The sequence below is a fragment of the Diaporthe amygdali genome (assembly GCF_026229845.1).
Source record: "Diaporthe amygdali strain CAA958 chromosome Unknown NODE_1_length_4327563_cov_65_473760, whole genome shotgun sequence".
NCBI lineage: Eukaryota > Fungi > Ascomycota > Sordariomycetes > Diaporthales > Diaporthaceae > Diaporthe > Diaporthe amygdali.
Window position 1 is genome coordinate 3,353,551 of NW_026517021.1, and position 13,012 is coordinate 3,366,562.

General features: G+C 50.7%; 5 protein-coding genes across 5 annotated transcripts; 1 reads left to right on the forward strand and 4 right to left on the reverse strand.

Moving 5' to 3' along the window:
- Positions 1-398: 398 nt before the first annotated feature.
- Positions 399-2,015, reverse strand: J7T55_006587 (glycosyltransferase family 31 protein; the record flags this gene model as incomplete). Its single annotated transcript, XM_053130312.1, has 2 exons — positions 399-974; positions 1,068-2,015. The coding sequence occupies 2 exons, from the start codon at positions 2,013-2,015 to the stop codon at positions 399-401; spliced, it is 1,524 nt and encodes a 507-aa protein (XP_053001351.1).
- A 1,505-nt stretch (positions 2,016-3,520) lies between these two features.
- J7T55_006588 (toxa protein) lies at positions 3,521-4,402 on the reverse strand (the record flags this gene model as incomplete). The annotated part of the gene is made up of 2 exons (XM_053130323.1): positions 3,521-4,236; positions 4,354-4,402. The coding sequence occupies 2 exons, from the start codon at positions 4,400-4,402 to the stop codon at positions 3,521-3,523; spliced, it is 765 nt and encodes a 254-aa protein (XP_053001352.1).
- A 1,484-nt stretch (positions 4,403-5,886) lies between these two features.
- Positions 5,887-8,001, reverse strand: J7T55_006589 (uncharacterized protein; the record flags this gene model as incomplete). Its single annotated transcript, XM_053130334.1, has 1 exon — positions 5,887-8,001. One exon carries the CDS (start codon positions 7,999-8,001, stop codon positions 5,887-5,889), a length of 2,115 nt encoding a protein of 704 aa, XP_053001353.1.
- Positions 8,002-8,862: 861 nt separating this feature from the next.
- J7T55_006590 (uncharacterized protein) lies at positions 8,863-9,821 on the reverse strand (the record flags this gene model as incomplete). Its single annotated transcript, XM_053130345.1, has 2 exons — positions 8,863-9,474; positions 9,534-9,821. 2 exons carry the CDS (start codon positions 9,819-9,821, stop codon positions 8,863-8,865), a joined length of 900 nt encoding a protein of 299 aa, XP_053001354.1.
- A 1,445-nt stretch (positions 9,822-11,266) lies between these two features.
- On the forward strand, positions 11,267-12,349 carry J7T55_006591 (uncharacterized protein; the record flags this gene model as incomplete). The annotated part of the gene is made up of 1 exon (XM_053130356.1): positions 11,267-12,349. The coding sequence occupies one exon, from the start codon at positions 11,267-11,269 to the stop codon at positions 12,347-12,349; it is 1,083 nt and encodes a 360-aa protein (XP_053001355.1).
- Positions 12,350-13,012: the final 663 nt, after the last annotated feature.

Sequence of the window (13,012 nt, forward strand, 5' to 3'; positions counted from 1 at the left end):
AAACCTTAAAGGCCAGCCATTATTACCATGCCTCTCACAGGAAATAGCTGGCGTATCAGAAGGCATTGGTGAATAAGATGTCAAAAGCCTAAATTTATCAGCTCTACACATATTGCGGTCGTCTGGTCTATTTGACTTCGCAGTTATCGCGAAGAAAGTCTATGATCTATTTTTACAAAAGGGAATCACCGCCGGAATCGGTGAAGGGCCTGGGAGCTAACGGAATGCCGCCAAGGCCGCTGTGCGACGGAGCCCACCTGCAATGTTTGGGCCCTGCACAAGCTTTGCCCAGCGGAGGATGCAGGGTCTCGGTCAGAACGCGGCCCCCAAAACCAGTCACCAATGTTATTTCGACGTCGCTCGTGCGACCATAAGCGTGGTGTCCTCCACGCTAGTCTTCACGGCTTGACCTCAGGCCAGGACACGTCCTCGCAATCTCCTTGCTGTTCAATCCATCGCTCAATCTTCGCGACGGCCCAGCCACTTGTCATCCGCTCCTTCTCCTCCTGTGGCCTCTTCACAGGCTTGCCGAGCTGGAACGAGCCCTTCATGCCGCAGCAATCATTCTTGTAGCTGTATTGCATGCAATCGTTGTGTTCGTCGCATGCCCTGGCGCAGTCGTCAGCACTCAGATGGGCCAGCTTCTCTAACTCGGACTTGTCCTCCTCTCTGGGTGCTCTGGTGATCCGCCAGTCTTCCCACGTGTGGTCTGGTGAGTCCAAGTCGATGTAATACAAGTTGTCAGATTGATTATCCCAGTCTTCGCGCACTGGTACGAGCTTTGGTTCAAAGTACTCATAGTAGACTTCCTTGAGTAATAGAGGCTCTTGGGTCCTGGTATATCGTTGGCGCTCGAACTCCCAGAATGCCGAGACCTCCTCGCTACTCATGTGATGCATTGTTGCGATGGGGTTGCACCAATGTCTACTTCCAAAGGGGAACGTGGACGGTTTCTCGCCATTGATGAGGGGCCACTGATCGGAAGACGTCAGTCAGAATCAGCCTGGCATACTGCACCTCATAACAGCTGATTGAGCTGTGGTGGTGACCAAGCTTTCGTCACTTACGAGGCTCTCCACCATGAGACCAACGGTATCATTGAGGGAAATCGCGAACATGTAATCCCCGCAGCACACGTCCTTGATCTGTGCGTCGTATTTGTTCGCGATGCCTGGATTCTGCCCTGCAAATTCCTTCATCGCTGCACCAGAGAGGACGTACCCGCTGCCACCGTGGGCGAAGGGATAACCTCGGATCAGAGTTGGGCTTCCCAGATACCGCGGCTTTGTTGGATCGAGTTTGCGAAGCATCTGGACAAGGTTGGGCCAGGAGACATATGTATCGGCATCGACAAAGAAGTACCAATCGTATCCAGGTCGTAGCCTGTGGGCTTTCTCGGCCATGTGGATGTTTTTGTACTTGTCTAGGTTCCACCCTGCGCCTTGGGCCCCTTCGAGGTTCTTGGCGCACATTTCCTGATCAATAACACAGTCTTTCTGTTGGCGGTAGAGGTCGAAGTCGGCGTTGCCATCCTTGGCGGTGCTTAGAACTGTTTCGAGGCTGTCACGAACGTGGTATCCGGCAATGTGCTGGTCTAGGTCGGAGAAGAGGAGGAAGTCAGGGAGACACCTGAGAATGGTGATCAATTGGGTAGGAAGCTTGTCGAAAGACTCGGTGGCGCCAGTTTTCATGATCAGGAGGATGCCAGAGGTGTCTGGAAAGCCATCGCAGATGGGATCACGATCAGGGCGGAGGGACTGCAGCCCATGGTTCGCAGCAAATGCCTGGTTTTGGCCTTGGTTCGACGCTGGAGCTGACATGGGGATGGCGTCGGTGCTCTCGAGCGGTGCTGTGGCTGTAACATTCGTGCCGACAGCAACATGTGGGCTGAGCTCCCCCGTGTGGTAGTGGCCGCCGTTGCTATCCCACTGATCGAGGCGTCTAGCTGTGATGAGGAGGACAACTGCGGAAATGAACGCAAAGAGAATGACGCTGAAGGACCTGTTTGATATCATGATGAATGGTGTGAAAGAATGTGAGTTGAGGCGCGCGGTGCGAAGTGATCTGAACTGATCAGGCAGAGGAGGGTGAGGACGATGGGTTCTGAGATCGCATTTCAGCGATCACCACCTGCGTGTGAGGGGGGCTATGACGAACGATGGTAGTGACTGACTGCCCAGGCAGGAGGTTGAAGGGCAGCAACGCGTTGAGGTCGATGAAATCGACGAGAGCCGCGCTATGACAGACGTCTTAAGGGCCACATCGGACCTGTCTGGCAGATCTGGCAGGCGCCGATGAGAAAAGCATGCTACTGACTTGGCCTGCCCTTCTTGTCGGATATACGGCGTGGCTTAGTAGGACAAGAGGCAAGACAATCAAATAAGCCGATTTCCGCGGTGCATCAACATGGCTGAGACCTTGAAGAGATGTCTGGTACCATCTCAACGACCAGCAGGCTTGTGACGCTTGTGACGCTTGGGCTGGGGGCAATTGAGTGGACCCTGGTGCCTGGATAATTGGCCACCCAACGTTTGGGGGTGATTGATGGCAGGTTCATGTGCACCGAGGCTGCAGCTTCCCGAAGCTACGGTTCGTGCGTCAATTTTCTTTTTCTCACGCCCTGTGCTTCGCAGTTTTGATTGGGCTATCGAGCGCCTCCCTTCATTGACGGTGATCGTCGACCAGGAATGCAAGGGTGAGACATGCTCACAGGAGATTCCCAGGCGGGCGTATGCTGTGACGTGCTGTGCGAGCTGTGTAAGCCTCTTCTCTCCTGCGACCTCTCACCACGTTTCAATGCTGTCTTTGCCTGTCGTTCCAAGGTAGTTGAGGCATCCGATTTTCCTATGACATTCCCTGACATGGGAACTGGCTCTCTGAACGCATGCTCTCAGTCGCGTCGGCACCCTCTTTTATCTCATCTTCGACAGGTCGTGGATATGGATTTTCCTTGGGGATACTTATTCGACAGAGCCTGAGATCAAGGTCTGGATACTCGAGCACCTGTCAGCTTGACGAGGAGTTTGTGGCCTTCCCAGCTTTACGTCTGCTCACACATGAGGCATTGGGAGAAAACCCCACAAGTAAACGTGGACCAAATTAAGGCTCTGATAGTGGAGCAGAGGCACGTGGACGCAGACCTAGAAAGTCCGAGTCCTTTCTAATAGCATTGTATTCGAGGAAATAACCTGATTGTGTCCCAAACTAAACTTGTGGAATGTCTCTCGCTGTTCATGAACACTTGAGACGGCATTCATTCCTTAAGTGGACTGAAAACACCAAGTGACGACTCTAGCATTTCGCTATTCTCATATTTGAAGCTAGCTGCGAGAAATTGAGGTTCAAGAAGGCGTTGTTTCATTCTCAGCACTCACACATCTCCCCAAAACACTTCAGTTGCTCTCGGCTCGAACCTATTGCGTTGCACAGTCTCCAAACAATATTTCTCATGTCTTTGTCGAGTCTCCTTGTTTTCCCTTAGATTTAGCGAGAGGACCATGTACTATAACTTTGCTCTCCACTATGCCTTCGAAGCCGTGACGAATTGTATCATGGGCTCTTTCACGCAATCCTGCCAAAAGTCTGGGTCTTCTCTAGCGACTTTCGTATTCTCGATTGGAACGACTTTGGCATTAACAAGCCCGAATTTCTCATGCATCTTTAAAGACCCAGAATAAAGCACCTCGAGCGAAGCTGAGCCGAATTTGACGGGTGGGTCGGTATACAGCGTCACCCAGTACTTGAGGCCTCCAGGGGTTTCCTCGATCTCAGAATGTGATGCGCCGTACTTCTTCCCCTTCAGATTGGCGCCCTTGGGATTAACAACATGGACGCAAATAAACCGGCCTCCAGGCTTCAGATAAGCCACGACATTCGTGTACATTCTCTCCAGGGATTCAATACTCTCGGCATGGTCAAAGACCCAATTGGCTTGAACGAGGTCATAAGACTCTCGCAAGTCCAGATGGCTCAAGCTCTGCGATACATCGGCCTCGATAAACCGGATGCGGTCCGCAAACCCATTCTTTGCGGCCTCGTGTTGCCCGACGCGAAGCATCTCGGGGGAGATATCTACCACATCCACTGCAGCTGCTCCGCGCTCGACTGCCTGACGAGCTCGCAAGCCGGTCCCACCGCCGAGGTCGAGGATGTTGAGACCAGTAGGGTCGCCGAGCGCGGTTAGGTAGAGCTCAGTCTCGAGGCGTCCGATGGGCGTGGTGACTGTGAAAGTCTCATCTATGTTGTGTTAACTATCCAGGTACATCATATGAATACCACTACTACAGCCTACAATATGCTCTTAGAGGAGCTGCTGGAGGGTATGTATGGTGAAAGAGTTAAAATGGTACTTACAGTTCGAAGCTGATGCATTGTACTCCTCTACAACCTTTTCTCTAGCCATCTTCACTGTTTGAATGGGGAAGTACAATACTTGGGTATGTCTTATCAAGTTAAGGAGGAAATTGACGAGTTCACGACATGAGCCTCCCATCTCAGTGGTGGTGCGGGGTTACCTCAACTTCAAGTATGTGAGTCCAAAGACGCTGACTGCATACCTAACACCGGTGACTGGGACGGTGATCTCGGCATGTGCATGCTGTGTTACTTTACCGACAGATGTCCAGTTCGGGTATCTCATTGTGCCGCCGACCGAGGAGGGAGAGCGAAGCTTTTGCTTTATAACGCTTACGCTTCTACCTATTGAGGAGACCGTTGATGACCTCACACCAGATACCACTACTTGTCTTGTCAGTTGGAACATAGTCGGCTTCGGCGAAGTGGTTATCACTGCCACAGAGCTGTTGTTTATGACCCGGTCCATGGACCTGGTAAGAATTCCTTTTAGCCGAGTTTTCAGTGTCATAGAATACTGTACAGTGAATTGTTGCCACTGCTTTCTGCTCGACTCCTCTCTTTGGTAACTTGGCAACCGATATGATGGTGAAAAGAGTTTAAGAATCAGCCGAGTATGTCGCCAAGACGACGCAATCCTCACCACACCTTTGTGAGAAGCAGGCAAAATTGACCGAAACTTGTCCAATCGGATCGTTTGGCAGCCCCTCTCGTTCTACAGCAAGTATACATACAATGGTTTGCCTATCGAGATCAAAATGGTGCTCACATGCAGCTTATTGCATATCGGTCCCGAAATGGCCGCGCGTGTGAGCCGGTTGAGTCCAGAACACCGTGGACCTTTCCAATGCGACCCCCCGGGCAAAACATGTAAGCAATGAGAAACCTTAATGCTGTTTCCCAAGCACCAATCAGTTGACGATCTTGCTGGCAACACAGAACGATCCGGACACAATGTGCATAGATCGACCGAGAGACAGTCATGCCCCATACTTGCAGCATACACTGTACTTACTTAAGTAATTTAATTGCTTCGAAGGTCATGTTATTAATTATCTCTAACGCAAGATTATTCCAGCGTGCCACCGTAACATAACATCTGGCGTGGCTTCATAAATCACCAAATTGCAAGAACAGCCATAATTATCCTATAAATGGCACTGTTATTCTGCGTCATCGCCTTTGAACCTGATGTAGAATGAACTCCATATTTGTTTGGGTCACTTTGTAAAAGCCGATCTATTCTCTGTCTCTGCAGATGCTCTGGCGGTTATACATTGCGCTCGTCTGGCACAGTACGTGTGAACACGCCAAAGATCAAGTCTTCAGGCTCCTATTTGACTCTGCTATTGAATAAAACGTTTATTACAGCTCTCTTTGTAAGACGTTTTGAAAGTATTCGTACCAGTTCCACATTTCTGACATTGCTGTTCAATCAATCGACGTAGCTCGGATTACTGTGCAATGGAAATGCTTTCAATTATTATGGATAGATCATCTGACATCGCCAGCTGAGTCACAGCAGAACGGCAGCTAGTCCTCACGAAATGATGCTCGAGCGGATTTCAACTTCGCCTCGAGCCAATTGGCCTCGGAGGCGTCAGGGATATCCTGCGGTGCTTGCAGTGCCCCACGACATGCTTTCTGGAATGACACATTTACAAAGAAAACACCGTGTCCTTGTCTAAGTCTGACAGCAACCGAGTGGCCTTGATAGCCTGAGGCAACCTCAATCCCTCTTTTCTGCAGAAGATTCGTGCTATAAATACGGAAGTCTTCATTCATTGACGCGGTTGACCCTGCAGTGGTGGGATTGTAGATTCCCAGGACACAGGTCACAAGGGACTCTTTTCGTCGCGTGGCGGTCAAATCTCGGTTGGTGACTGTGAGTCTGAAGAACAACGTCGGGTAAGTTGAGTCCTTCCCAGACTGGTGATGAAATAGTACGATTGGCTCATGCCCGTAATCTGTCGTTCCAGGCTCGCCGACAACCTCTGAGTGTAATGATTTAAATAGACTCTTTTCAGAGTCCAGGGTCCAAGCCGCACCTGACTCGCTCACAGGACGGTATCCCGCGGCTTTCAAGGAGTGAAAACGTATCTCAGGCCAACATAGGCGAACGAACGATTGCTCCTGGATTGGCGTTCTGAATGGTGTTCTAGTCATGGACACGGCGACGTACATTGTCTGAACTTTTGCAGCTGCCATATTTGCTGTCATACTGTTTATCATGACGAGAGATGGGTAATGCAGTCGCAAATTCATCTTGCCACCAAGGCTGTATGCCCGTCCTTTGGACAGCAAAATCCCGAGCTGATTTTGACCGATGCGACATCTGAGAGGCGCAATGACGACTTTTTCATATATGTACCACCGCCACATTGGTTTGTTGATTGGAATTAACGTCTCGAATTCTCCGGTGTTCTCGTGCTCATTTCCATCTGATGAATCTTTCTGAAGGTCACGGTCCATGGAGCCAGAAGAACTGATACCGTCGACATTGATCTCAGTAAGCTCGTCTTCCAGGGCTACTCCACCAAGGCGTGGGATTCCACCTGCGCTGTCTATGACTGGTAGAGCATCTGGAATCGTAGCAATGCCTGTATCCTGAGCTAGAACTTGAGGCCCTCCGTTGATTTGTTGAACCTCGATCACGTCGTGGAGAAGTGGTTTTGACGCGTATGTCTGTAGCTTTATCCCCTCGACTTCATCTAGCAACCGCAGCCTTAATCTCACGAGCTGATTAACAACCTCGAAGGGGCTTTCGTAGTCATCGCTTCGATTCAAAGTCTCAATCTGAGACGCATCCTTGAAATACTCCGGTGACGGTGCCATTATGCCAGACATCAGGATGTGAGAGTGCTTGTCATCAGGGTACGACCATGCAAAGATGGACTGGTCTTCGGACCTCTGCATTATCGCTTGCTGAAGACGCGAGAAGGCTTTGCGGCCCTCGCCGTACAGCAGAGGCATATTGACATCGAACAGCCCCATAAGGCAGTAGGCCGCATCCTCCAATCGCGTGGTCTGGCGCCCAGCGGCCCAAGACATCTTCTGCGCAACACTGTATTCATCCCAACGGCATTCCAGCAACACCTTCTCGCTGATACGGGTGATTCGAGACACCTCAGCTCCTAGCGACCTCTTCGTACCGATTTCCGACCAGTCCGCGGCCAGGAAAACAACTTCTGCCGGCGCCAGAAGCTCTTGCAACGTCCAACCGCGGGTAAACCAGCGACTACGTGCGAAGACTGAACTGCTTTCCGACTTTTCATCGCCATCAGAAAGTACAGTCAGGTCGTCTAAGCTGTCGACATCACTCAGGTAGGCATAGCAGATAGCGGCGTCGCGGTACCACTGAAACATAGAGTTGATGGCCTCAGAGAGCTCTGCGCTAGAAGACTTATCAATGCAGCATGTGTCGATCCAGACGTACTGGAAGCCCTCGGACTCTGCTAACCGGCAGCATCCACGGATCTTGTCGTAGCCCTTCTTCTCGCAGCTTTCATCCTGCTGCTCTGTGTGGTCCTTGAACGTTACTTCCTCGGGGCCCCAAGTGTGTGAAAGGATCGCATACGGCGGTATGCCGTTGCCTACCTCTCCAATGAACTCCTCAAAGGCAAGCGTTTGAACGTTCAGAAGCCTCATGATAGGTCTGTCGGGATTTGATTCATCATAGCGGAAGTGAATATCGGGGCGAGTTGTGGAACTAAAATTATGGCTCTGCTGAAGTAAGCGCTAGTTGCGGGCGGAGTGGAGTCTTCAGCCGCTTATGCAGCTACTTGCACGCTGGTCTGACCAAACAATCCCTGAGATTCAATACATACTCAACTTCATAAGAGAGAAACTAACATGGACATTCTGTGCACATGCCAGGATGGCGCACGTTTGAACAGGTCAGACCGTAAGATTCAAAAATTTGCTAATACAAAGGACAGGACTCCAAGATACTGTGTGATTCTCATGGGAGAGAGAAAGGGGGCACAGGGTTGGCAACAGCTTCTTTCGATTGCTTTGTTTTACATATATCACTAGATCCAAAAGAGACAGCATCTTGTCTGATGTTGGACCGTTAGATTCTTTCTGGCCTGAATCTTGATTGGAATACGTCTGGTCATCCCGTCTTGAAAGTACAAGATTTGATGTACGTCCCTTAGTATTTGAAGTTGCTTTCAACACAAATACTTGGTTGCTAGCCCTTCAAAGAGCATATCAGAGCAGATATCGATTGCATATGAATAAGAGATGGGAAAATCCAGATATCAGTCAAGTGGTGTATATAGTCCACGTTCCATGTTACCATTTCGAGATCCTTGAAGCGTTTGAAGTCACCTACAAACTTGGAATACCATGGCTGGCATCGCAGAAGCAGCCTATCTAGCTACAACCTCAGATATTGTTTCACAGACAAGGAAAGTACAATAAGCGTGGCGAATTTTATTTCATTCTGAGATAGTAGTCAATTCTGTCTGATCTACCTCTGAACCATTTGTGTTGTGATCACTTTCGCTAGAGCTCGGGGTGAGCCTCGAAGAACTGCCGTAGGGAGGTAGGCTTTACAGTCGGAAAGCGCTTGTTGTCCACTGGTTCATAGTTCCAGGTACCCTTGAGCGTATGCTCAACATATGCAAGCCCAATATAGTTCTCATGGTCGATTGGATCTGTCGCTGCCCTAGCCTTGGCAAGCATGGACACAACGTCGTCCAAAGACCCATGGCACTTCAGATGCCCCTTAACTTTACCGCCGCGTGCCTCCTCGTACGCCGCGACAAGCTGAGCTGGTGTAAATCGGAAGCTTTCGACGCGCAGAAAGCCTCCCTGCTCAGCCGATGGTGCCGAGACAGCCTCGACAGTGTAAGCAGCGAGGTCCCCGGCCGTAGTGCCAATCCATTCCTCAGTGCCATCTCCGAAATACGACATTGTCTTTGTATCGCGGTCCCAAATGTTATCGCGGCGGTTCGAGAAAAGCCACTCGGCGATGACTCCCGTGAACATATAGAGCGGCTTGATTCGCGAGCTGATGCGCGCTTGAGCAGCAAAAGCGATATATGAGTCGTACGTTTCATGTTGGCCTAGATGTCCCAAAGTCCAATCGTAATTCCACGACGCGGCGTGAAAGATCTGTATTCGTTAGAAACCCTGCCATTTGAAGCTTTTTGTTTGCTTGCACTTGCCTTGACACCGGCGCGCTCTGCGGCCCTCAATAGGAACAGCTGACCCTCAACCACGATCTCAGGATCGAAATTGTAGGCACAGATAACAGCATCCACACCCGAAACGGCCCGGTCGAGGGCGGGGATATCGTAGATGCCCGTGGAAGTCACGAACCCCTCCAGATTGTCGCGAATCGTAGCAGGCAACTTGGCTGGATTACGCCCAAGTCCCCTGACGCGGTGGCCCTTGGAAATTGCGTACTCAGCCAAAGGCTGGCCCACCATCCCGGTTATTCCAGCGATCAAGATCAACATAGTGATGGAATCAGATAAACATTCAGGGTGTAGAAGATAATTGAGAATGGCGCGATCAATGGTTGCATTGCATGGCGACCAGCATGCCTTCTTTTTAAGTCGTGTGCCGCGTATGAAAACCCATGAGATGACCTGACCTGGGCCACTATAGCTTATCAATTTCTAATGAGTGACGCGGTAAGCGGGAGGTGGTGATTGATAATCCATCTGCCGTGTCGGTCTCGCGGAGACATGAGACTCCGTGCAGACATCTGACCCATCTTAACAGACCAATATTTCAATAGTGACGGTGGGGTCTTGAGGGGAAACAACCTAGTGCTCACCAAGAATCTCTGAAGTCTAGTTCGTTGGGACCCTATAGAACTTGGAGTCTTTCGGATATATTCGGATATCTGCATGTTCCTCCAAAGGCCGGCTTTCGCGTTCGCGCGCGGAGATAATTATTTTCAACTAGCTGTAGCTTCTTAGAAATTTGAGAAATTGCATTCACATACTAACAATTTGACGCAGACACAGGCCTTTGTTTCTCGAGTAGAGTAGATTTGACGGTGAATTATGATCAATCTCACCTCTGTACTTGTGTGGAAGCTCATACGAAAGGCAAGGATTACAACAGCAGATGAGTCGGCTTGATTGTAGTAGCCAATTGATGGAATTAATGATTCAATTCGACTAGTATACGAATCTGAAGACAAAACAAGTGCATACTGGTTGGGACCGTATGTGGTCAAGAAGAGCTGAGTGCGTGCCGGCGTAGCACAAGCGTCGTGCGAAGACCCGGAATTGGCCTCAGAATTGGGAGACTTGTCGTAACCCGCCTTCTACAAAATTGATTGCGAAGATATTCAAACACCTGAGGGATGGCAGCCATATGCCCGGGGGTTCCGTATGAGCGGCATGGTGCATCAGGCTTCTTCATGGATCACAATGTCAAAAGTGTTTATATGTATCTAGGAATGTTTGAAATGACGACTACGTTGATAAGCGGCTAAGTCTTTATGTCAAGGACTGTCAAGGACTGCAATAAAAGGCATGTTCCATTTCATGGCAAAATGTAGTTGCGTGTTTGACCTCTTTTTACGCTGCACTATGCCTCGATACCTATATAGTCTGGTTCTAATGTTTTTTTTTTTGTTTTTGCGGGCGTGTTCCGCGCTGATGATGACTTCTACACATAATTGTCTTTGTCACTTATAGATAATCTGCTGATATGAATGAGATGTATCTCCGAAACGATAAGTCCAGACATTCCACATTATGGGGCAAAGAACGAGCTGGTCAAGTCTCGTCAACGTTCCAAATCCCTGCGAACAGTAGTTTGATTGACGAAAAGGCGCTACACCTATCTGGGAAGGTCAATCGACACTTCACGAAATCACCTACGTCTTTCATTTCATCTATTATCTTCAGGCACACAATTGCAGCCCAGTCATTGAAGCGAGAAAATGGCGGAGGGCTTATCGATCCAGCAGTCTGGGACGTCGGTCAGCAGTAAGCAGTGGCCGACCCCAACACATGGAGACTATATACTCCAAGACTTCACTTTCAGCTCCGGCGCAACGATTCCGCAGTTGCGATTGCACTACCAAACCCTGGGCACCCTGAAGACCTCAGACAATGGCAGGAAGACAAACGTGGTCCTCATAATGCACGGGACAGGTGGCTCAGGCGAGCAGTTTCTCAACACGCAGTTCGCAGGGGGGCTCTTCAACCCGGGGCAGCTGCTCGACGCGCAAAAGTACTTCATCATCCTGCGCGATGGCATCGGCCACGGCCAGTCCAGCAAGCCCAGCAACAGCGGCCTGCGGGCCCGGTTCCCGCAGTACCGCTATCAGGACATGGTCCATGCCGACTACCGCCTGCTGACGGAGCACCTGGGCGTCAACCATCTGCGCCTGGTGATGGGCACATCCATGGGCGGCATGCAGAGCTGGCTGTGGGGCGAGGCGCACCCAGGCTTCATGGACGCGCTGATGCCTCTCGCGTCGCTGCCCGTGCAGATCTCGGGCCGCAACCGCATGTGGCGGAAGATGGCGATGGACGCGATCCGGGCGGACCCGGCGTGGCAGGGCGGGGACTACGCGCCGGGCGAGCAGCCTCGGGCCGGATTGAACACGGCGCTGGACATCCTGACGCTCATGTCGTCAAGTCCGCTGCAGTACCAGGCGCAGGCGCCTACTAGGGACGCGGCGGACTCGTTCCTCGAGGAGAAGATACGGTCTGGCCTCGCGACGACGGACGCAAATGATCTGCTGTTCGCGCTGGACGCGTCATTTGATTACGACCCTCGGCCTGACCTGCACAAGATCACGGCGCCGCTGATTGCTGTCAACACGGCGGATGACCAGATCAATCCACCTGAGCTGCAGATTCTGGAGAAGGAGGCAAAGGCTGGGCTGAGGGAGGGCCTGGGCAAGGTTGTTGTGTTGCCCATCGCTGAAGAGACGCGAGGTCATGGCTCGCATACTGTGGCTAAACTGTGGAAACATCTTCTCGAAGAATTGCTGCTCAAGACTGAGGAAACCTGACATCGAAGCCAAGACATGTGTCACATTGTGACTGATATTCACACACCTACTACATACATTGCAGACAACTTGACCTAGAATGCTTGACCTGGCGAAGAAGCATTTTTGTATTGTGCTTACGTGTATCGGTAAATCTCTGAGGACTCACCTACCGAGGTTTCCCCGGCTGCCAAGAAAGCAAATCGATGCCGTAAATATCCCTGAGAAAATCGTGCCTGTTTCAAAACCCTAAAGGGGGCATCTTGGCCCAATATATCGGTCGGATACTAAGCTTTATTCAGACAAGAACGACAAAAACCACATGTTTGCACGCATGAAAGAGGCCCACCTTGGGGGCCAAGAAACAAGATTCACGGCCCTGAGTCCCGAGTAGGTTTTCGGGGCCATCCTACCATGACTGCCAAAATGGAGGCTGATTTTTCCGGCGTTGCTTTTTGTGATAAGGCAAGCGCCAAAACGGTGAGCGAAGAGCGATCGCAAGTCCGTGCTTGGGAAGGACCGATTTATTGGTCAAGCAACGCCTCAAAATAATCTACTCTCGACACTTCCCCCAGCGGAATTCAATGCCATGACCCTGCAGACGCGTAGGTTGCTTGTTATCACGACATTCCTACCTAGATATCACCGCATAATTACTGATTCAGTGAGAGACGTTGGAAAGTT